This window comes from Drosophila serrata, unplaced genomic scaffold (genome assembly GCF_035046125.1).
Source record: "Drosophila serrata isolate PLE 108 unplaced genomic scaffold, ASM3504612v1 contig_337, whole genome shotgun sequence".
Taxonomy (NCBI): Eukaryota; Metazoa; Arthropoda; class Insecta; order Diptera; family Drosophilidae; genus Drosophila; species Drosophila serrata.
Window position 1 is genome coordinate 57,643 of NW_028257235.1, and position 27,433 is coordinate 85,075.

At 39.4% G+C, this 27,433-nt stretch overlaps 1 protein-coding gene across 1 annotated transcript in view; it reads left to right on the forward strand.

The window, feature by feature from the left end:
- LOC110185535 (uncharacterized) overlaps positions 1-27,433 on the forward strand; it is a 156,177-nt gene that overhangs the window by 45,509 nt on the left and 83,235 nt on the right. Inside the window, exons 2-3 of the mRNA XM_086837977.1 lie at positions 6,753-7,739; positions 7,801-8,119. Of these exons, the coding sequence (XP_086694103.1) occupies positions 6,753-7,739; positions 7,801-8,119 (1,306 nt within the window). The remainder of the gene's footprint in view (positions 1-6,752; positions 7,740-7,800; positions 8,120-27,433) is intronic.

Below are 27,433 nucleotides of genomic sequence, written 5' to 3' on the forward strand. Positions count from 1 at the left end.
CACGGAATATGCGCTCAGAGTCTTTGTAGACATATTCAGGGCATTCAACAACGTGAGCACAGACGCACCCCGCCATCATCTTTTGGATAGGAAATCTACTAAGTTGCCGACGGGTACAATCAGATTGGGGCACCGCTTCCATGATGAATGGAGTGCACAGAAGCGAGCCGCAAGGTGGAGTCCTATCGCCCCTCATATGGAATCTAGTGGTCGACGGCCTAATCAAAAGGTTCGTGAGGAACCCCGCAAAGATAACAGCCTATGCTGACCGCATAAGCATAATTATTATGGGAGTATGTCCATCGACCCTTAGCTTGATCATGGAATCAACAGCACATGGGGCCTCTCACCCGCTCTGATGCACTGGGTTTATATATCGGTGGTGCGTCCGACTTTGCCATACGGGGTCTTAGTGTTGTACCAAGCCACGGAAAAAAAAACCTACAAAAAGCTTATGGAGAGAACCCAGCGGCAGGCACTGCTCTGCATATCTAGGGCGCTGAGGTCAACCCCCACAAAAGCTCTAGAGGCTATAATTGGAATTGATCCCCGCTGGAAAGGCTGCACAACGCCTAGTAGTGCTAGGAAATATGTCAACACAGGGATAAGGGCACAGCTACATGACGCCTAGAACTTGCCCTGATGTGAAGACATCAACATTCATGGGACCTGAAGACTGGAAAATGGTTCACGACAATGCTCGATACCTCAACATATACACTGACGGCTTCAAGATGGAATTGGGGCGGGCATACAGGCGGGCGTACAGACCCCGAGACGAGGCTGTCGTATAAGCTACCAAGCCAATGCAGCATATTCCAGGCGGAAGTCTTCGCCATCAGGAAGGCGCAAAAAAATAGCTCGCCCATGTGAGGAGATAAGCCTTTTTGTAGACAGTCAGGCGGCGATTAGATCCATGCAATCGTCAGCGGTCAGTTCCAAAAATGTAGTGATAAGCAGGGACGCACTAGATATCCTAAGAACGATAACGTCAGTGCGGATTTATTGGGTTCCCAGCCACCAAGGCATTGATGGCAACGAAAACGCAGATGAACTTGCAAAGGAAGGAGTCGGGCTGGCAATCGATAGAACTCAAAACCTCCACAAAAATCATGTGCAAAGAGCGCAATGATAAACTCTTCCACTACGTACTGCACCTATCCTGAAAAGATTGCAGACGCTGGATATTCTTACACGTCACTGCCTGGCTGCCGCGCATGCTCTCAAGCTGAGCTTCACCAATAACGGCAACTGCAGGAAATGCGATGAATCTGTGGCAACCGAAACCTTGGAGCATCTCATCTATAAGTGCTCAGCCCTAATGCAGGAAAGAGTAAAAGACCTAGGTGCCCAGTATTGGAATCACTAGCAGATGCCAGCAAGATGTCACTAGGTGAACTACTTGCCTTCGCAAAAACTACCGCGACCCTAAAGGACTTCAACACCGCGTAAAATTCTCCAGGTCCATGTGATAACAACATCCGTTTAAATAAGGACCATACTGGCCTATGATTGGCCCCTCAGGAGGGCCATCCGGTCCAACCTAACCTAATCTAAATAGCCCCAGAGATATTAAAATCTCTTAGAAATACCAAATGGTCTCTATCCAAAAGTTTATTGGAAACCATCTGAATAGCGGAATAGGAACAGGTAATACAAATGGAGTCATTTCCAAATAGCTTCACACAGAGGATTTCAACATCCTTCTATTCCCCGAAAGATAAAATTTCTGACGTGAGTGAAGAGCTCAGGAGGTATCAGTGAAGGTTTCAGGGAACACAATAACCTGAATAGAAAGAGAGAGGCAATCAGACTACATTCTTGCATTCTGATAGAAAATACCTAGGGAGTAGGTTAGTTTTTTGGATCGGGGTTGGATTAGGAAGTTATTCCTACAGGCCGCCTTTTATTTTTCTTAGCTTCGAAATCCTTGACAACAACATACTCTGGACGGAATTTGATAAATAACATTTTTTTAATGAGTTCGTTCGGAACATTTATTATAAAAGATGAACTGTCGCAAGCAAAAGAATATTTGAAAATGTCCATCTTTTTATTGAGATTATTGGCTCTGCTTTTGCCTTGTATAAAGGCGATTGAACAAGGAGAGGCAAGAGACAAATATATATGTCTCGTTGGTGGGACTGCTATAAGGGCTATTGACAAGGTTAACAGATTATCTGCCGTACCGTTATCGGCCGGTATTCTGGGCCTGACACCCTGGGCACGAGGATTTACGGGACTCTGGTCATAATTTTGAGAACCCCCAAAAGATACAATGGATATCTTGGCATGGATATTGGGCACCGAATCTTTCCAAGCGCTTGAACTTGGTGTGTCGCACAGCTAGCAGCCGTTTGCAAGGTCCCCTGCAAAAACGTTGGAACGTTGAGCTGTCGCGACGGCGCATACAACGGCTGAACGGGAAAGGCACATAGATGAATGCAAAAGCAAGCACTAGTAGCAGAATTAAAAATGAGAAATAAACTAAATTAAATACACAAATAAGAAATTTATAAACACACTTGGAAAGATGAATGTTAAAAACCTAAATAATAATAATTTATTACAAACCAAAATTAGATATATTTTATGCTGCCTGCCTTTTAATACTTTTGCATTCTACTACTTATTGCGTTACATATCCTCCTAGCATATATCGGCGATACCAATTGATTAGTCGAAAAAGCGTCGCAAAATTATATATATGTATTTATTAGTGCCAACCCAATTCTAAAAAGTACAATATAAAGTAAAAAGTACAATATTTAAACCAGAGCTGATGGCTAAGCTGTTAAGCAATTTATTTATTAAGTTTCATTTAGATTTTATAATTGTCATGATTCAGATAACACAGTTTATCTAAAATCAAAAAGTATTTTAATCTGTGGGTCTAAGGCTATGGCCCACAGTAAATGTAAAAAAAAAAAATGAATATAACATTTTGTACAAAACCTTTTATGTATGTTAAAAAAAAGTTTTTTAGTATATTGTTGTGAATGAAAAATCTATATGACCTCTTTCAATTATTTTTTTATTACCAGCCTTAGCCATGTACCGAACATGGCCTTCAAATTTCAAATTTCGGCTTATGAATTTGTGAGATATCTTAATAAAGCAAAAGTCATAAAGTTTCTTCACCCTCTTTATTCTCAGCGCTATACCTTTTTAATGGCAAAACAATATCTAAAATATACAAAAAATTTATTTTAAAACTCAAAATTTGTTTTTTTTTAACAGCGAAGTTAAACTTTTTGTTATATTCTGTTCCTAAAGGTTCATATGACAAGTTATATGATAGAGTAGAGGGAATTTCATAAATTTCAAGAAAAATTCTAAATAAAATGGCCTTATTTCAAATTAGATAAAAATATGTTGAAATCTGCAAAACTTGTACTTATTTGTTCTAAAAATTCTCCGATCGTTTCTATGCCAGCTATATGAAATATCAGTTCGGTCCGGGCTCTTCCGACTTAAATATAAACTACTGAGAGTATATAAAAACAAACTAACAAGTTTTATTAATGAAATATTTCAGAATAATAAACATAAAATTGTTTAAAATTAATTAATGGTTTTCTATATATCTAACGGTCTTTTGTATGAGCAATATGATATAGTCGTCAGATTTTTTAACATTAAAACCGTTTTCATAAAGCTTCGCAAAAAATTTTTAAATTGTGTAAAAAGGACTGCGAATCAATAATCAGGTCGTTGCACATAACTCCATTCAGTTCTCCATACTTGTTAAACTATATTTTCTGTTAAGTTAGGTTAGGTTAAAGTGGTGAGGCTACCCAAATAGCCTCAAATTAGAGCTGAGGTCCATTTTGATCCACACCCTCGTAGGTCGTAGTCGACGCCTCATCGTCAATAAATGCCCGTGTCATTCAGGTTGGCTAGGATTGCAGTCACTGACTGTCTTCCCACTTCCCCTAGTGACCCGAGCTGGTGAACTCCGAAGTGAAGCGCCCTGATTTGGTTGAGCGTGAGCAGTGACACAGCAAATGCTCTGGTGTATCCTGCTCTCCCGGATTCTTGCAACTTCTGCAGTATGTTGTAGGGTAGACCCATCTTGCAGGCGGGCGTGCCTATTGGCCAGTGGCCAATGATGGTTGCCGTTAACCTACTGCTGTCGTTTTTACTCTTGGAGATCAGCTCCCCGGTCTATCTCCCGTTGTAATTAGGGCAGCATAGCTTCCATAGCTTAGGCCAGCATGTCTTCCTTGACCATTCCTTGCTGGCTAATAGTTTAAAATGGTCATAAATTTCTATCTGGATTGAGTTCAGAGAGACTAGTGTATCTGTTGTATTGGAGCTTTCCTCTGATCCTTTCTTGGCCAGCTCGCCCGCTTTCTCGTTTCCTGGGAGGTCGTTATGTTCGGGTATCCAGGCTATTTGTACCCTGTTGTCTTCTGCTAGGCTTTTTAGTGCCTCTTTGCATTTGGCCACTAGTGTAAATGTGGTCCTCACTGTTGTGAGGGATTTGATGGCCCCTTGGCTGTCTGAGTAGATACTTACCTTGGTATTCCGGAGGTTTCGATTTAGTGAGAGTTCGACTGCTGTCAGTATTGCGAGAACCTCCGCCTGGAATACTGTCGCTGACTCTGTGAGGTGGAATGACTCTTCTACTCCCCACTTTTTAGAGAAGATTCCGGCCCCTACCTCTCAGCTCATCCTTGAGGAGTCGGTGTAGAATGATACCTCATCTGGCTCGGGTACCGTTTCTATTTCTCCCTTGTTGGGTATATCGTGGTGTAGGTGTTGCCGAATCGCATCCGATAATTCATCTCTTCAAGGATGTGTGGTAGTTCTTCCAGCTCCGGCTTGCCTTCAGTCGTGCCGCACTTTGGTGTATTCCTGATAAAATGTTTTATTGGAATAATGTTAAGGATGACATTCAGCGCTCCCGCAGGGGCGCCCGTTGCCCCTGCTCATGCCGATCTCTGAATCTTTGACAGTTTCTGGATGTTGTAGGCCTTAGTTAATGCTGGCCACCTCACTAGTGCTCCATATGTAAGTATGGGTCTTACAACCGCTGTGTAGAGCCATATAACTATCTTGTGGTGTATGCCCCATATTTTTTTTTAACATCTTCCTACAGGAGTAAAAAGCTAGCTTTTTTTGACTCTTTCGTTGATGTTTTGTTTCCATGACAGCTTTGCATCTAGTATCACTCCCAGATACTTGCTTGTAGCGATAGTCCAAGTTCTATGCCTCCTATCTGAGGCTTATTGAAGTTAAGGATCTTTGTTTTTCTTGTGAAGAGCATAAAATCTAATTTACCTCGATTGATCCCCAATCCGCACGTTTTTTTCCATGCATTTAGTTTGGTGATTGCCCTTGTCATCAGTTTACTGATGGCGTCGGGGAAGGGTTCTGAAGTCAGTAGGGCTACATCGTCTGCGTATGCTACTACTTTTACATCTTCACTGTTAAGCACTTTCAATATGTCATCCATGTTTATCAGCCAATGAAGCAGAGACAGAACTCCTCCGTGAGGTGTGCCTCTCTTTACAAATCTTGTGTGATGAGCTCCACTCAGTTCGGCTGTTATCCGTCTGATGCCTTCTTCAACTCCTACCTTGTTCAAGGAGCTCAGGATGAAGTCTGCGTTTACATTATTGAAGGCGCCCTCATGTCTAAGAAGGTGACCAGAGTGTAATTCTTGAAGTGCAGTGCATTTTCTATGTATCCTACCACTTCATGTAGTGCTGTCTCTGTGGATCTGCCTTTCCTGTAAGCATGTTGTGCGTCTTCTACTAAGAGCCTGCAGGAACTAAGCGGTGTTGAAAGCGCCCGATTGAGCTTCGACCCAAATGCTCCTTTTCATTTATGCGAAATTTGATAAGCATAAGGATAACCCTCTCCTAGGAGCTGTCGGAAAGCAAGCCAGGCGTCCTGGGCAATCTTTCGGAGAAGTTCTAGGTGGTGGCAGCAGACATCCACAGCCTTACTCAAAGATTCGCTCAACTAGAGATGAGAAAGAAAATAGACGAGCTACGACAGCTCAACTAAGTCTGCAACTAATAGGCTTTAATTCGCCAGCTTTTATTTATGTATGTCTACGACCAGCTCACAAAACATAATTATTCAATATTTAAAGAGGCCATGCAACTTTAAAAGCACAATCAGTTCATAGCGAAGCGACAGTCTATTTTAAATAATCAAAATGGAAGACAAGTAATTCAAAATCGCTGTCTCCTTTTTCATTGTTCTTGTGGCATATGATATAGTCTTCCGATCTGGCCCTTTCCGACAAATATACTAGAGAGATCTTATAGGACACAAACTGTAACGTTTCGTCTAAATAGCTTCAAAACTGAAGGACTAGTTTCCGTATAAACGGGCAGACGGTCATGGTTAAATCGACTAGGTTGTTGATGCTAATTACGAACCTATATACTTTATAGGGTAGGAAAATGTCTTCTTCACAGCGTTCCAAACTTCTGACTAAAATTATAATAACATGCAAGGCTATAAACATATAAAAATTTAAACTATTATTATCCGTTAAGTGACATTTTTGAGAAAATCCTTTTTTATTATATGTTATTATGTTTCTAAAAGCCATCTTATCATTACATATGCAACTTTTCAAACAAAATTTCAAGCAGTAATAAAATCCACATTATTAATTACACAACACTACCATAACATACAATAATAAATTCAATTCAATCTAAAAAAATAAAAAATAAAATAAATATAAAATGAATATAAAATAAATTAAATTTATCTTTTTATTTCAGAGAACAACAGCTACTGAATGTATTTGAAGGGGTTATAACAACTCTTGAAGGAAAACTTCATCGTATTGATAATCTCGATAAATCTGTTAACATAGTGATGCAACATATTGAAGTATTGCAAAATCGAATGATCAATAGTATGGTGAAGACTGATTTAATTATATCTCAGATGCACAATATGGAGTCTACCATTGCTAATGGTTTACCCGAATTGAAATTATCACATATGAGTGTTAGCCAAAATAACAGATCTACACAAAATACTTCAAACATACTTGAAGAACAACTGAGAAAGTTGGATCGTAAAGTATCTGTTATTGATACTAAGCTAGAGGGTCTTAAGCTCCAAATAGATAATAACTTTTTACAAGTTGAAGAAGTATATGGTGAGGCTAGTGAAAAAAAGCCAATCAGTATAAGCGCAAATGAAATTTCAAAAGCTTTAAACACTGAAGCTATGACACATATGTCATCCGAATTAGGAGAACTTAAACATACAACAGAGAGTGTAGATAAAAAGTTACAGTTTCACATTAACATTGTGTCAGAAAGTATTGGAAGAATAATGCGGATGATACACGATATTCATTTTGCTGTAGTTGATAATCACGAACAATTTAGCACACTTAACGTAACAACAACGTCGCAACCTCCTGTTAAATCTAGCAAGCTAGATGCTATTGTCAAACAAATAAGACCAATGGTTTTAGTGTCTGAAAAAATGGATGAAGTTTGGGATGTCGTGGTCGGCACAAAATCGACTGTGGAGCATCTTCTTCCCAAGTCCGACGCGCTACTTACTCAAACACAACGTCAAGAACGGGCAATAGACGAAATTCACCAAGATCTTAAAACAAAAACCAATCTGATCATTAACAATTTAGATTTGGTTGAAAAGCGTTTAAAAAAAAAGGAAAATGAGCATATAAAAGCTGAGTTATTTGAGCCTCACTTTTCAGACAGCTTTGATGAATATGAATCAAATAAGTAAATAAACATAAATTATTATTAAGTATTAATATATCTAACAAATTTATTTTTTTTTAAGCCACACTGTCATCGATAAAACCTTTAAAGAAACGACCTTAAATACATCTGGGTCATATATCAATGTTCAACCGTCCACAGTGAGCAATGATTCAGCTACACTTTTCACTTCTATTTCTGGATATGATATAATGAGTCCATTACGTTCAACATCTTATAATACAAATACTTCGAACAGTCAAGGAACTTCAATAAATGTATCGTATACTACAACAGCAAAATCCTTAATTCGAAAAGATGGAATTATTTTTCCAAGCGTTAAAAATAAGCCATCTATTATTAATAATTCCAGCGACATTATATCCCTGAAGGATATCAAAGTAAGTTAAAATTTAATTTATTGAAACCAAAGAGATATTATTATTATTTTTTATTTATATATTTATTGTTTTTTATACATTTAAAAGGTATCAAATTTAATGGCATTCACTGTAGGCATTAGTTTCTCGTATCTATGGTATGCTGCCCATCTTTTTTAAAGCTATCTATATGAAAATTTACAAATAGTGAAAATAGTATCCTATAATTATGACCATTTCCTACCACATAAAATATATGTATATGTTTGACAAGCATGAGCAGCGGATATGATGCAGCCATGCCTGTCCATTTTTTTGCATGTTTCAGGTTTAGAGCTTTATGTTTTTATTGGTTCTATTCGTATTCCTATTCCCTGGTTAGTAATGCAGTGTCCCGGGTATATCAGTTCTATCTTAAAGAACTGGCCCTTTTTGGATTTAATCACAGGTTTCTCTTTCAGACGGTGAAATACTTATTGTAGATTCCTCAATTGTTTTTCTAGTATGTATCTTTATATCTTTATATCTTTTATATTGACTTTTGTCTTGCGAAGATGATATGCATAGTATCGACACATGAACATCATTTTTTAACCTTTTTCTTTATAATAACTGTTACAAAACTGTATGGACTTCTAGAGTTGTTGCGACGCTTAACTTTTAATGTAGGTTACCGATTTAGATCTTTGGATTCCTTGCTTGGCAATCGTTGATGGAGATTTCGAAATCTGATAACATTGCGTGCTGCTGCTTTACTCCGTGCTTACTAATAGCTGTAGCGTGTCCATGGCGCATACAGCCCCATGTTTTCTGACAGTTTCTTTGTCTACAATTTTCTCAATTTGGTCTGTTATTTTTGCATAGGTTTATCGTCTTCACATCCACAGTATCTTCTTGTACGAATTCTAGGGATTTGGGTACCTCGACGAAATTATTAATTTTAAGGACATCAGTCCAAGATTTCTTTGTTAATAATTCCTTGACTATATATAACTACTTGTTCTATGTGCGACGGATTGTTGGGGCTATCGTATTCGAATATTGTGTTCTAGTCCTACTACATTTATTTCCTTTTCTACCGCCGCACAATAGCGCCTTTTCTCATTTAACGTTAGTAGAATCATAACTTTTAAACCAAATAAGATAATTAAATAATTTAACCGAGATGTGACAGGTTATAATTTTAAAATTCATTTATGTATTGGAGTATGTGCCACGGTATAAGTAAAAAATTTCTCAAAGAAAACCATTGTTTTAAAAATGTTTGTTATTTAATTTATTAGCTTTAGATATAGAGGAAAACGCCAAACTGTGAATGTAAAACTGTAACTGTAAAGCTGTGAATATGTTTTTTGACATTAATTTATATAATTTATATTGATCGCTCGTGATCAAACTGCAACCTACAAGTGTGCCGAAGTTAGCTTTTTTTTGTTTTTTTTTATAATTTCGCTGCCGTTTATAAATGTATCTTTCATTTAAAGAAAAAAACCATGACGATAGGTAGTCAATTTTTTGTGTAATATCACCTGAAAGTCAACTAATTTACAATTTATGTTGTATGTGCCAAAGAACAAAACAAATTTCAACTTTTAGTGCTCATATCGAAATCGTAAAATTATTTTGATTGGTCGGAATCATTGGTAAATTTTCTGTTGGATATGTTTGGTTTAAAACGGTTTTGCGACAATGACTTTTTTGCTACGATGTTTGTTCTAGAGGAGCTACTGTGGGATGTCCCAAATCCGGATAGAGCTATGCCCTTTGGAAAGCTAAGGATATGAATTAGATTACAGTGTCGATAACGTTAGCCTACATGGAACAAGCTAAAAAGAATTTGCTTCTCTGACACCAAGAAAGTGTCGACGCCAAATGAGCTAAAGCGAATGAATGAGCTACAGCCAGGAGAACAATTATAGTGAAGGCAGCACGGCCGGTATGAAGATACGTTCAAACATAAAAGGTTTTAAATGTTATGAACATTCGTACCTATGGAAACGACAAGTACACGGAGAACCGTTTGGACATGTGTCCGGCACTTGTGCAAAAAACATATTCTGTTAAATGGGTGAGCCCTTTCCATTTTATTCTTCTAGACTCGGGCGCCGAGTGAAAAAAAATCTTTTACCTGTTGGAAAAGGAATGAATAATTAATTAATTAATATGCGAGACAGAAGTTTTTTATCACATCGTATTGAAAATTTATTTCATAAACATGGCATTATGATTGGTTAATAAAACAAATCCGATTGGTAACATATTTAAAACAAATTACCGTTCCTGATATTCAGGTTACAGGTTTAGATTTACAGACCGATTTACAAAATCTAATGCTTTAGAATTTCTTTAGAAACATTATAATGTTGGCCGCATTATAACATCTGTACCGCAGGGACGAGAAGTGTTATGGCGGAGGTCTTGGTCATGCACTTGGTGCATAAGTATGCACGACATTATTGATTTGAAGTTAAGAGAGAAACGTAAGTTATGTAAACGATTATGTATTGGGAGTTGAAGTTTGTGAAAAGTAAGAAAATGTAAATTTTAGTTAGTGAATAATGATTTTATTAATTGAGTCGGGATAAAAAAAAAATCGTTAAGAATAGATAAGACAGAGACATGAGACAGAAAAAGAAAACCAATATACCTTAAGTTTATTGATTTGTTTGATAGATGTTGAAATTAACAAAAACGGACGTGTGATGGGTCAGGAAAGCAGTGTCAAATGGAATTCCAGGAAATACAAATTTTCTGTCGAAATATGCGGGAGCCATCGCAGCAGAGACAGTGCTTCGGAGTGAGGTTCGTTGACTAGTTACCGAAAGTCATTAGAAAACAAGAAAGGCATCTAACTTCGGCACGCCGAAGTTTATATACCTTTGTAGATAGAACTTCGATGACTAGGAATCCAAACAATAAAAATTAAATATTTTTATGTTAAAAAACAATGAAGTAGTACCTGCTTTCATTTCATTCACCTATACATATTATATTTACAGTTTAACATTCACAGATTTTCATTATTAACTATAACTAAAGATCGTTTGTATGGCAGATATATATAATATATATGTATAGTCGTCCGATTTTCATAAAATTAAAAACAAAATTGTAGAATATTATAAAATGGCTATATCTTATTATTATTTATCATTTGAACAAATTCTGTTGAAAACTGAAAATGTTATAATTTTTGTTGTAAAAATTTTTCGATCTTCCTATCGCAGCTATTATGATGTAGTCTTCCGATCCGGCCCGTTCCGACATTAACACGAGTGAAAGTATATAGAAGACCAACCACAAAGTTTCATTCAGATAGCTTTAAGGTGAGGGACTAGTTTACGTAGAAACGGACATACAGACATGGCTAGATCGATTAGGCTATTGTTGCTGATCAAGAATATATATACTCTTTATGGTCGGAGGGGCTTCCTTCACTGCGTAGCGAACTTCTGACTGAAATTATAATACCCTGCAAGGGTATAAAAACAGAAAACTATAGTCAGATGTGAAAAATGATGACCTTGGTGTTGGTTGGTTCGAACCAAAGTGTGTATAGAGTGGAAGATTCGTAACGCCATACGATTTTTTTGAACACGATTTTTTCGTGCTGGCTTTTGAACTGCCTCCAGGCTCTCTCACATTTTTCATTCGAAAGCCAGCGAGAGAGCGCTCTAGAGCCAGCCGCTCTCTCGTGCTGGCTCTAGACTCTAGACACTCGCACGCATACAGCGATGTTTTCGTGCTGGCTCTAGAGCCAGCAGCTCTCTCATACACATACAGCAACAAGGCGGTCCTCAAAATACCGATTTCGCGACTGAATTTATTACATATTTTAACATTTATTTTATTCCATTTTTATAATTTATGTATATGTTTATTATAAATTATTTCTTAGACAATTGAATTCAATAATTATAAATACATATATAGTTATGAATTTAAATGGTTTTTTTTTTTGTTATAATAATAATAATCTATCTATATATATAAAAATGTTCTGTTTGTGTCTACTTCCTTCATAGACTTGAAAAGTTCTGAACCGTTTAAGCCCAAATTTTTACACAACATGCGTTGAGGTTCCAGCTCGGTTATTGTCTACTTTTGATGTTGATAGCTTATCTGCATTTGCGAATATATCAATTTTTTTCGCGTTTCCCAGTGCCCCTACTGCTGCGCCCTCTACAGGCAGCCAGCTGAATCAAAGCATTTCCTGTCAAACATTCAAAACATATTGAAAGAAGAAATTGGAGATTAAAATTTAATTTTTTTGTTCAGGTTTAGTAAGAAACGAAGTCATGCCACCCAAGAAGTCGAGTTTGGGTCGTCGTACTCACAATACAGAAGCAAAAAGACGTAAGATTACGAATATGACTGACGAAGAGCGGGCCTCCATCCGAGAGACTGAGCGGATGAGAGCAATGCAGATGCACAACGCGGAATCAGCAGAAAGACGAGCAGAGAGGCTTAAGAGAAAACGATTGAGAGTTAGGCAGTCGCGTTCTGCAGCAATCGATTTGATTCACTCTCAAAATAATGAACGTGACAGGGCAAGGGTAGCTGAAGCTTGGATGCTCCAGGAGGAACGGGGAAAACATTCCTCATTTCATTGATTCAGGCTACGGTTCGAGCTAACAAGGACATAGCTTTAGCTCTTGCTTCATCTGGAATCGCTGCGACATTGTTTCCTGGTGGGAGGACTGCTCATTCAGTGCTGAAGTTGCCGTTGAACATGCAAATCATCGAGACTCCTATGTGCAACATTTCCAGAGCATCTGGCATGGGAAAAGTATTGCAAAGATGTAAACTTATTGTTTGGGATGAATGCACAATGGCACACAAAAAATCGCTGGAGGCTCTCGATCGATCATTGCGGAATTTGCATGGAGCTGTCCAACCATTTGGGAATGCGTTAATATTGCTCGCAGGGGATTTCAGGCAAACGTTGCCTGTGATTTCCCGATCGACACCAGCTGACGAGATAAATGCTTGCCTGAAATATTCTATATTGTGGCAACATGTACGTACATAACAGTTGAAGACGAATATGCGTGTCCAGTTACAGAACGATGACTCAGCCGACGTATTCTCACGACAGCTACTGGACACGGGGAACGGAAAGCTGCCAGTCAATGAGACGTCGAGAAAAATAGTATTGCCCGAGAATTTCTGTAATTTAGTTACATCGAAGGAAGGACTTATTCAAAAAGTGTTCCCCGATATCCGAATAAATTATAGGAATCACGATTGGCTCAGTGGACGAGCGATTCGCGCTGCCAAGAACAATGATGTATACCAGCTCAATCATGTAATCCAGTCCAGCATAGAAACTGACGAAATTACATATAAGTCGATAGACCCCGTTGTGGAGGCAGAGGAAGCAGTTAATTACCCTACGGAATTTCTAAACTCACTTGATCTGCCTGGAATGCCACCACACATATTGAAATTAAAAATAGGTGTGCCGATTCTCATGCTCCGAAATATAAATCAGCCGAAACTCTGCAACGGTACGCGACTCGCAGTCAAGAAATTGATGAACAACGTAGTAGAAGCAACGATCATAACAGGTCCTTTCAAAGGTGAAGATGTCCTAGGATTCCTCTGATCCCGACTGATACACCGTTTCAGTTCAAGAGATTGCAGTTTCCCATTCGGTTGGCGTTCGCAATGACCATTAATAAAGCTCAAGGTCAATCTATGGAGTTGTGTGGTCTAGATTTGGATGCAGATTGTTTTTCACACGGATAATTATATGTTGCGTGTTCCCGTGTCGGAAAACCAGATAGTCTTTATATTTACGCGGAGAATGGAGAAACGAAGAATATTGCATACCCACAAGTATTACAGAATTAAATGAAATTGAAAATTATTCTTTTTTGTTTGACTTATTTCTTATGCGTGCAACCACAATATCCCACAGAGAAACGTGGCAGGGTACAGCTTGTCTATATATATATAAATGCTCTGTTCGTGTCTACATCCTTCATAGACTTGAAAAGTTCTGAACCGTTTAAGCCCAAATTTTTACACAACATGCGTTGAGGTTCCAGCTCGGTTATTGTCTACTTTTGATGTTGATAGCTTATCTGCATTTGCGAACATATCAATTTTTTTCGCGTTTCCCCGTGCCCTCTACAGGCAGCCAGCTGAATCAAAGCATTTCCTGTCAAACATTCAAAACATATTGAAAGAAGAAATTGAAGAAGCAAACAGACGTAAGACTACGAATATGACTGACGAAGAACGGGCCTCCATCCGAGAGACTGAGCGGCTAAAAGCAATGCAGATGCAGATAGGCTTGAGAGAAAACGATGGAGAGTTAGACAGTCGCGTTCTGCAGCAATCGATTTGATTCACTCTCAAAATAATGAACGCGACAGGGCAAGGGTAGCCGAAGCGCGTTTACAGCTTGCAGCAGATCAAAACCTGCAATACAATCGTCTTGCATTCAGATATAATCCAACTGTTGATTACAGCTCGAATCGCAATGTCTTTATTGGCCGGATGCATCAGGTCTGCGTATACTGCCAGGCTCTTTCGATTGAATCAGACGAAACTTCGGTCCGCGGAATATATCCATTTGCGGGATGCTGTGATGAATGACCGTAATACAACCAACGTTGGAAAGCTCACGATTTTGCCATCCTCATACATAGGTAGTCCACGCCACATGCATGAATATGCTCAAGATGCCATGGCATATGTTCGTTGCTACGGCCGTCCAGATTTATTTATCACCTTCACATGCAATCCAGCTTGGGACGAGATAGTACAGCTGTTATTTCCTGGACAATCATATAGGGATAGGCATGACATCACAGCCCGTGTTTTCAGACAAAAGCTCAAGTCACTGATTGATTTCATTGTGAAACAAGGAGTTTTTGGATCTGTGCGATGCTGGATGTATTCAGTAGAATGGCAGAAGAAAGGATTGCCGCATGCGCACATACTGATTTGGCTGTATGATAAAATTACTCCAGACGAAATCGACGATGTTATATGCGCTGAGATTCCACGGGCCGAGGTTGATACGGATTTGCATGAAGTTGTCATCAAGAACATGATCCATGGCCCTTGTGGTACCCTCAACCCATGTTCACCATGAATGGTAGACGGGAAGTGTTCCAAGCGATATCCTCGAGCATTTACAGCCAAGACCGTAACAGGGGACGATGGATATCCTCTGTATAGGAGACGGTCAACTGAAGATAGAGGGACTTCGGCAACTTTAAACATGAGAATTGATGATATTGAGGTAGACAATCGTTGGGTGGTTCCATACTCACCACTATTGTCAAAATCATACAAAGCGCACATCAACGTAAAATATATATAATTATAAAAAATATATATAAATATAACTGCAAGTACGTGAATAAAGGCAGCGATATGGCAGTTTTTGGTGTTCAGGCAGAAAATGGTGACAGCAATGCAGTACGAGTTGTCCATGAAATCTCTCAATACCAGGCTGGAAGATACATAAGCAGCAACGAGGCTGCATGGCGAATTTTTCGTTCCCAATTCATGAACGCTATCCAGCTGTAGTTCACTTGGCAGTCAATTTGGAGAATGGTCAACGTGTCTATTTTACAGAACTAAATGTGCAAGAAAGATTCCTGAATCCGCCTACGACAACTCTGACTGCCTTCTTCACCTTATGCCAGGAAGATGCTTTTGCCATAACCTTGATGTATTCAGAAGTGCCCTCTTAACCACAATATGCCACAGAGAAACTTGGCAGGGTACAGCTAGTATTTAATATATATGTACATATGTATGTATATTTAATATTTCAAATATATAATATATATACATATTTATATATTCTACAGGTACATATTATGTAAACAACCCATTTTTAGTATTTGATACGAAAATGAATTGTTGATGAAACATCGATGAATTGTTGATGAATTTTTATTGATGACAGCCTAGGACATGCCCATGTTAAATAAATCAACAGTTTGTATGGCCTGTCATCGATAAATCATCAACAGCACCCCCTTGACTGTTGATGAAACGTAGATGAATTACTAATGACTGGTACTGCAGGGTATTTTTAATATTATTATTGTGACATAAAAACGTAGAGCCTTTAAATTAAATATTGGTATTAAACGCAGTATTTATATTTTTTGCATAACTTATAAAAATAAAATAAATAAAAATAAAGAAATAAAGGAACAATATAAAGGGACTCAAGCAATAAAAAAAATTTAAACAAACTAAAAACAAAACAAACAAACACATCGATATGCACATGTATACATCAGCTGTTTTTGCTGCCGTCCTCCTCTCTACCTAACAAGCGGTCAGCAGCCCAAAATATAAAATTAAAATTTTTTGTTTTTGCGCATGCGAACAGAAGCACACACATATTCACGCACACATACGCACTTGTTTGGTCTGTGTTTACTCATATATGCAAACCCATTCTATTTTTAGATCTTTACGCTCTCAACTTTGTGAGAGCACGGAGAGCGCCATTGTCGTTTGAATCAAAAAATTAGCCCCATATTGCAAAACGAATGTATGGTCGTGAGGCATCTTGTAAATTGTATAGTCCAGTGTTTAAAAAACTGCAGTCGAATTAGCATAATGACCGTAATACAACCAACGTTGGAAAGCTCACGATTTTGCCATCCTCATACATAGGTAGTCCACGCCACATGCATCATAATATCATCTTTCCAAGTGAACGGACGTGTTTTTTTCTTGCGCTCTCGTTTTGTGTTAAAGTCTCAATCTAACCACCGGGGTTAACTTAAATTTTCTAATTTGTGTTTATAACTTCCCGTTCACTTCGCGTGTGCATGCAGCTATCCTAATTTTGTGTATATAATTGGTTTTATTCTCCAATTTAGTTGTGCTGCTAGTGCTAGCTTTTGCATATTTTGAATTCCTTTTTGTGCCTTCTTCGTCTAGCTTTTGTTTGCGCCGTCGCAACAGCTAAACGTTTCATCTATTTATCTCCCACGCTCTCCAACTCTCTCGCTTTAGTTGTGCCGCTGCACTTCTTATCTTATCTAATCTATTACGCTCTCCCGCTCTCTCGCTCTCGCTCTCGCTTCTTTCTTCATAGCTCTGTTGTTTTTTTCAATTGAAAGTACAGTGGTAAGTCGTTATAATGTCCTCAAATATTGTCTGTTCCGTTAAAACCTGCAAAAAGGCAATTGCTGCTGGTGACCTTACAATCGGCTGCTGGCTGTGCGACAACGTCATGCACGCCAAGTGCATTGGATTTGCAGCTCGGACGGTGGACGATGTAAGGAAAAACATCGGCCTGCGTTACTGTTGTGAGGCCTGTCGCGATGTAGAAAGGGAAATGACGTCTTTCATGCGGCAAACCAAAAGCGGTTTTAAGGGCATTTTAACGAGTTTTCGTAAAACTCTTGATATGTTCTTGGCGCTGGACACCCAATTTAATAGCCTTACGCTATTAAATGAGTCTCCTAGGCGCAAAAAAACTGCTATTGGTGGGCAGCATGTAGACGGACCCCAACTACCCGCAACAGGCTCTCAGCAGCAGCCTCCCACGGCACAGCCCTCGACCTCAGCATTAATTCCAAGAGTGCTGAGATCGAGCGCTAGGAAAGATTCGGTATCCGAATGTGCAGCGGGAGTGCCCGTACCGCCGGTGATTTCTGTTTTATCCCCTGGGGGGTCGCAAATATTGACCCCTCAAAGTCCCGTCCACACAAATATATCTGCCCAGGGTGTTAGGCCCGGAATACCGGCCGACAATGGCACGGCAGATAACCAATCTGCCTTGCCAAAAGCCCTTATAGCGGTTCCACCAACGAGACATATTTTTGTCTCGCGGCTCTCCCCTGACCAAACATCGGAAGATGTTCTCGCCATTATACAAGGCAAAACCAGAGCCGAAAAAATTAAGATAAAGGTGGAAAAGTTTAAATTTTCTTACGCAAGGGACATTTCATCTTTCAAAATAAATGTCCCTAACGAGCTCTTTAACACTATTTGCTCTCCCAACTTCTGGCCAGAGTACATAGTTGTTAAGGAGTTCGAGGCGAAGAAAAAGAAAAAGCGGCCTGTAGGAATAACTCTTCCCAGGCCTGATGTTACCACTGCGCCTTCTACGTCTTCCAATCCCGACCCAAAAAACTAACCTACTCCTTAGGTATTTCCTATCAGAATGCAAAAGGCTTACGTAGTAAGCTTCCTAACTTGTATTCTGATAGCCTTTCGTTTGCATCTCAGGTTATTGTGCTCACAGAAACCTGGTTAAAGCCGGAGATTCTGAGCTCCGAAGTTTTTCCAGCTGTGTTCACGGTATATCGGCTAGATCGCCCTATCAGACGCGGGGGTGGAGTTCTTATAGCGGTGGACTCCTCACTCACGTCAGAATTATTAACCTTCGAGGAATGCAACGATGTTGAATTCCTCTGTGTGAAGCTATCTATCAAAGGTAGCTCAATTTTTATTACCTGTTCCTACATACCTCCACTGTCGGAACTTCCTATTTATTGGAATCACCTTTCTGCTATTCAGATGGTTTCCAGTAGACTTTTGGATAGAGACCAGTTGGTAGTTCTTGGAGATTTTAATATCCCTGGTGCTATTTGGTGCTCGAATAATTCCACCAATACTCTCAATACACCTACACAACATGACTTTATCGCTGGCTTGTTTGACATTTCGCTGTCTCAAGTCAACCATGTGCGAAATTCCATACAGCGCTTGCTTGATCTTTGCTTCGTCTCTGATCCTGCGAGAGTCAGTTTAGCAAGGGTGGCGCCTCTGACGCAGCCCGAAGATCCCTATCATCCAACTTTCAATGTGACTCTTGATATTGGGTGTGACGTACAGAATATTTCTGACCGTCCAGCCAATAAAGTCCTATGTTTTCGCAAAACGGACTTTGAACGGCTGAATAATTTTATAAACGAGTTCAATTGGTCCGATCTATACATGTGCACTGACATGGCAGTTGCCGTTGATATTTTTTACAGTGCCATGAATTCATTTTTTACTGAATGTGTTCCGTTATATTATCCGCCAAACTCGAATAAACCGCCGTGGTTTACTAAAGAGTTGAGCCGACTTAAAAATAAAAAATCTAGACTGTATGCTAAATTTAAAATCACCGGTTCTCAATCTGCCCTTTCATTTTATTTATCAGCTCGGTCAAACTTTACCGTGCTGAACGCGCAGTGTTATAAAAACTATTTAACTCGTTGTAGGGCCCAGTTCTCACAGGACCCAAAACAGTTTTATAATTTCGTTAACACTAAACGTAAACCTTAAACAAATCCTTCCTCGCTTTCATTTGAAAATACTACCGCAAATAATGATCAGGCAATAGCCGATCTATTTTCGCAGTTTTTTCAAACAACCTATTCTAGCTCTTCGTATATATACCAGACTTATTCCTACGACATACCCAAATCGAACTTAATTTTCTGTCCTAGCCTAAACGAAAGCTCTCTCCTTTTAGATCTTCATCGTGTCAAGCCAGTTTATTCGCCAGGTCCCGACGGAATTCCTGGCTGTGTGCTCAGGTATTGTGCCGACGCCCTGTGCTATCCCCTTCTGAAATTGTTTACCTTGTCCTTAGAAACCTCCCACTTTCCCATTATTTGGAAGGAATCGTTTATTATTCCTCTCCACAAAAAAGGTAGCAAATTGGATGCCAGCAATTATAGAGGAATCTCTAAGTTGTCGGCCATCCCAAAATTATTTGAAAATATTATCACCCCTCATTTACAGCACCTTTGTAGATCGGTTATTTCTCCATGTCAACATGGTTCTATTAAGCGAAGATCAACAACAACAAATCTTTTGGAGCTCTCTTCCTATATTATAAAGGGCTTCCATAATAATTGTCAGACAGATGTAATCTATACTGATTTCAGTAAAGCATTTGACTCTGTTAATCATTCTCTCCTCGTTAGAAAACTCGATTCAATGGGTTTTCCAAGTGATCTTCTTAATTGGATCTCTAGTTATTTGAATGGCAGGACGCAAAAGGTCCTCTTTAAGAATAATTTATCCAATGTTCTAAGCGTTACATCTGGTGTCCCGCAAGGAAGCCATTTGGGACCCTTATTGTTTACATTGTTCATAAATGACCTGCCCAAAGTCTTGACTAACTCCAGAGTACTTATGTACGCGGATGACGTCAAGCTTTGCGTGCAATACAATGACGTCGCCTGCCAGTCGGATTTACAAACAAATCTTAATAATTTTCAAACTTGGTGCCGTGTAAACTTATTAAACTTAAATGGCTCGAAATGCAAGCTAATGACATTCTCTCGTGTCGCTCCTAAGCTTGCTACTTACACGCTGAACGGCTGCTCTTTGGAAAGAATTAATACAGTTGACGATTTGGGCGTCCGCTTGGACCCAAAACTTGACTTTATTGATCATATTTCGTCTATGGTGAATAGAGCCAGGGGTGTGCTTGGATTTATTAAACGGTGGTCGAAGGAATTCAATGACCCCTATGTTACTAAATCCTTATATACTTCCTTAGTTCGTCCTATCCTAGAATATGGATGCTGCGTTTGGAGCCCTCAGTACGGCGTCCATAGTAAACGCATTGAGTCGGTTCAAAAGAACTTTTTACTTTTCGCTCTACGCGGTTTAAATTGGGATGCAAACCAAAGATTACCTTCCTACTCTAGTAGACTCCAATTAATAAACTTGCCGTCCTTAGCCAATCGTAGAACGATGCTAGGGATAACCTTTATTTTTAACCTTATCCATGGTGATGTGGAAAGTGCTGACTTGTTGAGTCAGCTTAATTTCCATGTACCATGTAGAACCACTAGATCCTATATCCCATTAGTGTTGCGCCACTGTAGGACCTCCTTTGAACTTCATGAACCTTTTAGAGTGTTATGTGCAAATTATAATGATTTGTACACACTAGTCTCTAACGTAGATTCCCTTCCCAAATTAAAATCTTTAATACTAACACACTTAGTAAGCATGCAAGCTAACAATCTGGCAGCACGCCGGTAGTCAATTTTCCTCGTATTCTGTCCTATATTTTCCATCGCGCCTACTAACACCTAACCCAAACAGGCACGTGCCTGGTGTCATACGGGCCACTACGGGCATCAACGTCAAAAAAAAAAAAAAAAAATATAAATATATGCTCAAGATGCCATGGCATATGTTCGTTGCTACGGCCGTCCAAATTTATTTATCACCTTCACATGCAATCCAGCTTGGGACGAGATAGTACAGCTGTTATTTCCTGGACAATCATATAGGGATAGGCATGACATCACAGCCCGTGTTTTCAGACAAAAGCTCAAGTCACTGATGGATTTCATTGTGAAACATGGAGTTTTTGGATCTGTGCGGTGCTGGATGTATTCAGTAGAATGGCAGAAGAAAGGATTGCCGCATGCGCACATACTGATTTGGCTGTATGATAAAATTACTCCAGACGAAATCGACGATGTTATATGCGCTGAGATTCCACGGGCCGAGGTTGTTACGGATTTGCATGAAGTTGTCATCAAGAACATGATCCATGGCCCTTGTGGTACCCTCAACTTTAAACATGAGAACTGATGATATTGAGGTAGACAATCGTTGGGTGGTTCCATACTCACCACTATTGTCAAAATCATACAAAGCGCACATCAACGTAAAATATTGCAATTCCGTGAAATCGATTCAATATAACTGCAAGTACGTGAATAAAGGCAGCGATATGGCAGTTTTTGGTGTTCAGGCAGAAAATGGTGACAGCAATGCAGTACGAGTTGTCCATGAAATCTCTCAATACCAGGCTGGAAGATACATAAGCAGCAACGAGGCTGCATGGCGAATTTTTTCGTTCCCAATTCATGAACGCTATCCAGCTGTAGTTCACTTGGCAGTCAATTTGGAGAATGGTCAACGTGTCTATTTCACAGAACTAAATGTGCAAGAAAGAGTCCTGAATCCGCCTACGACAACTCTGACTGCCTTCTTCACCTTATGCCAGCAAAATGCTTTTGCCATAACCTTGATGTATTCAGAAGTGCCTTCTTAACCACAATATGCCACAGAGAAACGTGGCAGGGTACAGCTAGTATTTAATATATATGTACATATGTATGTATATTTAATATTTCAAATATATAATATATATACATATTTATATATTCTACAGGTACATATTATGTAAACAACCCATTTTTAGTATTTGATACGAAAATGAATTGTTGATGAAACATCGATGAATTGTTGATGAATTTTTATTGATGACAGCCTAGGACATGCCCATGTTAAATAAATCAACAGTTATATTTATATATTCTGCAGGTACATATTATGTAAACAACACATTTTTAGTATTTGATACGAAAATGAATTGTTGATGAAACATCGATGAATTGTTGATAAATTTTTATTGATGACAGCCTAGGACATGCCCATGTTAAATAAATCAACAGTTTGTATGGCCTGTCATCGATGAATCATCAACAGCACCCCCTGACTTTTGATGAAACGTAGATGAATTACTAATGACTGGTACTGCAGGGTATTTTTAATATTTTTATTGTGACATAAAAACGTAGAGCCTTTAAATTAAATATTGGTATTAAACGCAGTATTTATATTTTTTGCATAACTTATAAAAATAAAATAAATAAAAATAAAGAAATAAAGGAACAATATAAATAAAGCAATAAAAAAAATTTAAACAAACTAAAAACAAAACAAACAAACACATCGATATGCACATGTATACATCAGCTGTTTTTGCTGCCGTCCTCCTCTCTACCTAACAAGCGGTCAGCAGCCCAAAATATAAAATTAAAATTTTTTGTTTTTGCGCATGCGAACAGAAGCACACACATATTCACGCACACATACGCACTTGTTTGGTCTGTGTTTACTCATATATGCAAACCCATTCTATTTTTAGATCTTTACGCTCTCAACTTTGTGAGAGCACGGAGAGCGCCATTGTCGTTTGAATCAAAAAATTAGCCCCATATTGCAAAACGAATGTATGGTTGTGAGGCATCTTGTAAATTGTATAGTCCAGTGTTTAAAAAACTGCAGTCGAATTAGCATAATGACCGTAATACAACCAACGTTGGAAAGCTCACGATTTTGCCATCCTCATACATAGGTAGTCCACGCCACATGCATCATAATATCATCTTTCCAAGTGAACGGACGTGTTTTTTTCTTGCGCTCTCGTTTTGTGTTAAAGTCTCAATCTAACCACCGGGGTTAACTTAAATTTTCTAATTTGTGTTTATAACTTCCCGTTCACTTCGCGTGTGCATGCAGCTATCCTAATTTTGTGTATATAATTGGTTTTATTCTCCAATTTAGTTGTGCTGCTAGTGCTAGCTTTTGCATATTTTGAATTCCTTTTTGTGCCTTCTTCGTCTAGCTTTTGTTTGCGCCGTCGCAACAGCTAAACGTTTCATCTATTTATCTCCCACGCTCTCCAACTCTCTCGCTTTAGTTGTGCCGCTGCACTTCTTATCTTATCTAATCTATTACGCTCTCCCGCTCTCTCGCTCTCGCTCTCGCTTCTTTCTTCATAGCTCTGTTGTTTTTTTCAATTGAAAGTACAGTGGTAAGTCGTTATAATGTCCTCAAATATTGTCTGTTCCGTTAAAACCTGCAAAAAGGCAATTGCTGCTGGTGACCTTACAATCGGCTGCTGGCTGTGCGACAACGTCATGCACGCCAAGTGCATTGGATTTGCAGCTCGGACGGTGGACGATGTAAGGAAAAACATCGGCCTGCGTTACTGTTGTGAGGCCTGTCGCGATGTAGAAAGGGAAATGACGTCTTTCATGCGGCAAACCAAAAGCGGTTTTAAGGGCATTTTAACGAGTTTTCGTAAAACTCTTGATATGTTCTTGGCGCTGGACACCCAATTTAATAGCCTTACGCTATTAAATGAGTCTCCTAGGCGCAAAAAAACTGCTATTGGTGGGCAGCATGTAGACGGACCCCAACTACCCGCAACAGGCTCTCAGCAGCAGCCTCCCACGGCACAGCCCTCGACCTCAGCATTAATTCCAAGAGTGCTGAGATCGAGCGCTAGGAAAGATTCGGTATCCGAATGTGCAGCGGGAGTGCCCGTACCGCCGGTGATTTCTGTTTTATCCCCTGGGGGGTCGCAAATATTGACCCCTCAAAGTCCCGTCCACACAAATATATCTGCCCAGGGTGTTAGGCCCGGAATACCGGCCGACAATGGCACGGCAGATAACCAATCTGCCTTGCCAAAAGCCCTTATAGCGGTTCCACCAACGAGACATATTTTTGTCTCGCGGCTCTCCCCTGACCAAACATCGGAAGATGTTCTCGCCTTTATACAAGGCAAAACCAGAGCCGAAAAAATTAAGATAAAGGTGGAAAAGTTTAAATTTTCTTACGCAAGGGACATTTCATCTTTCAAAATAAATGTCCCTAACGAGCTCTTTAACACTATTTGCTCTCCCAACTTCTGGCCAGAGTACATAGTTGTTAAGGAGTTCGAGGCGAAGAAAAAGAAAAAGCGGCCTGTAGGAATAACTCTTCCCAGGCCTGATGTTACCACTGCGCCTTCTACGTCTTCCAATCCCGACCCAAAAAACTAACCTACTCCTTAGGTATTTCCTATCAGAATGCAAAAGGCTTACGTAGTAAGCTTCCTAACTTGTATTCTGATAGCCTTTCGTTTGCATCTCAGGTTATTGTGCTCACAGAAACCTGGTTAAAGCCGGAGATTCTGAGCTCCGAAGTTTTTCCAGCTGTGTTCACGGTATATCGGCTAGATCGCCCTATCAGACGCGGGGGTGGAGTTCTTATAGCGGTGGACTCCTCACTCACGTCAGAATTATTAACCTTCGAGGATTGCAACGATGTTGAATTCCTCTGTGTGAAGCTATCTATCAAAGGTAGCTCAATTTTTATTACCTGTTCCTACATACCTCCACTGTCGGAACTTCCTATTTATTGGAATCACCTTTCTGCTATTCAGATGGTTTCCAGTAGACTTTTGGATAGAGACCAGTTGGTAGTTCTTGGAGATTTTAATATCCCTGGTGCTATTTGGTGCTCGAATAATTCCACCAATACTCTCAATACACCTACACAACATGACTTTATCGCTGGCTTGTTTGACATTTCGCTGTCTCAAGTCAACCATGTGCGAAATTCCATACAGCGCTTGCTTGATCTTTGCTTCGTCTCTGATCCTGCGAGAGTCAGTTTAGCAAGGGTGGCGCCTCTGACGCAGCCCGAAGATCCCTATCATCCAACTTTCAATGTGACTCTTGATATTGGGTGTGACGTACAGAATATTTCTGACCGTCCAGCCAATAAAGTCCTATGTTTTCGCAAAACGGACTTTGAACGGCTGAATAATTTTATAAACGAGTTCAATTGGTCCGATCTATACATGTGCACTGACATGGCAGTTGCCGTTGATATTTTTTACAGTGCCATGAATTCATTTTTTACTGAATGTGTTCCGTTATATTATCCGCCAAACTCGAATAAACCGCCGTGGTTTACTAAAGAGTTGAGCCGACTTAAAAATAAAAAATCTAGACTGTATGCTAAATTTAAAATCACCGGTTCTCAATCTGCCCTTTCATTTTATTTATCAGCTCGGTCAAACTTTACCGTGCTGAACGCGCAGTGTTATAAAAACTATTTAACTCGTTGTAGGGCCCAGTTCTCACAGGACCCAAAACAGTTTTATAATTTCGTTAACACTAAACGTAAACCTAAAACAAATCCTTCCTCGCTTTCATTTGAAAATACTACCGCAAATAATGATCAGGCAATAGCCGATCTATTTTCGCAGTTTTTTCAAACAACCTATTCTAGCTCTTCGTATATATACCAGACTTATTCCTACGACATACCCAAATCGAACTTAATTTTCTGTCCTAGCCTAAACGAAAGCTCTCTCCTTTTAGATCTTCATCGTGTCAAGCCAGTTTATTCGCCAGGTCCCGACGGAATTCCTGGCTGTGTGCTCAGGTATTGTGCCGACGCCCTGTGCTATCCCCTTCTGAAATTGTTTACCTTGTCCTTAGAAACCTCCCACTTTCCCATTATTTGGAAGGAATCGTTTATTATTCCTCTCCACAAAAAAGGTAGCAAATTGGATGCCAGCAATTATAGAGGAATCTCTAAGTTGTCGGCCATCCCAAAATTATTTGAAAATATTATCACCCCTCATTTACAGCACCTTTGTAGATCGGTTATTTCTCCATGTCAACATGGTTTTATTAAGCGAAGATCAACAACAACAAATCTTTTGGAGCTCTCTTCCTATATTATAAAGGGCTTCCATAATAATTGTCAGACAGATGTAATCTATACTGATTTCAGTAAAGCATTTGACTCTGTTAATCATTCTCTCCTCGTTAGAAAACTCGATTCAATGGGTTTTCCAAGTGATCTTCTTAATTGGATCTCTAGTTATTTGAATGGCAGGACGCAAAAGGTCCTCTTTAAGAATAATTTATCCAATGTTCTAAGCGTTACATCTGGTGTCCCGCAAGGAAGCCATTTGGGACCCTTATTGTTTACATTGTTCATAAATGACCTGCCCAAAGTCTTGACTAACTCCAGAGTACTTATGTACGCGGATGACGTCAAGCTTTGCGTGCAATACAATGACGTCGCCTGCCAGTCGGATTTACAAACAAATCTTAATAATTTTCAAACTTGGTGCCGTGTAAACTTATTAAACTTAAATGGCTCGAAATGCAAGCTAATGACATTCTCTCGTGTCGCTCCTAAGCTTGCTACTTACACGCTGAACGGCTGCTCTTTGGAAAGAATTAATACAGTTGACGATTTGGGCGTCCGCTTGGACCCAAAACTTGACTTTATTGATCATATTTCGTCTATGGTGAATAGAGCCAGGGGTGTGCTTGGATTTATTAAACGGTGGTCGAAGGAATTCAATGACCCCTATGTTACTAAATCCTTATATACTTCCTTAGTTCGTCCTATCCTAGAATATGGATGCTGCGTTTGGAGCCCTCAGTACGGCGTCCATAGTAAACGCATTGAGTCGGTTCAAAAGAACTTTTTACTTTTCGCTCTACGCGGTTTAAATTGGGATGCAAACCAAAGATTACCTTCCTACTCTAGTAGACTCCAATTAATAAACTTGCCGTCCTTAGCCAATCGTAGAACGATGCTAGGGATAACCTTTATTTTTAACCTTATCCATGGTGATGTGGAAAGTGCTGACTTGTTGAGTCAGCTTAATTTCCATGTACCATGTAGAACCACTAGATCCTATATCCCATTAGTGTTGCGCCACTGTAGGACCTCCTTTGAACTGCATGAACCTTTTAGAGTGTTATGTGCAAATTATAATGATTT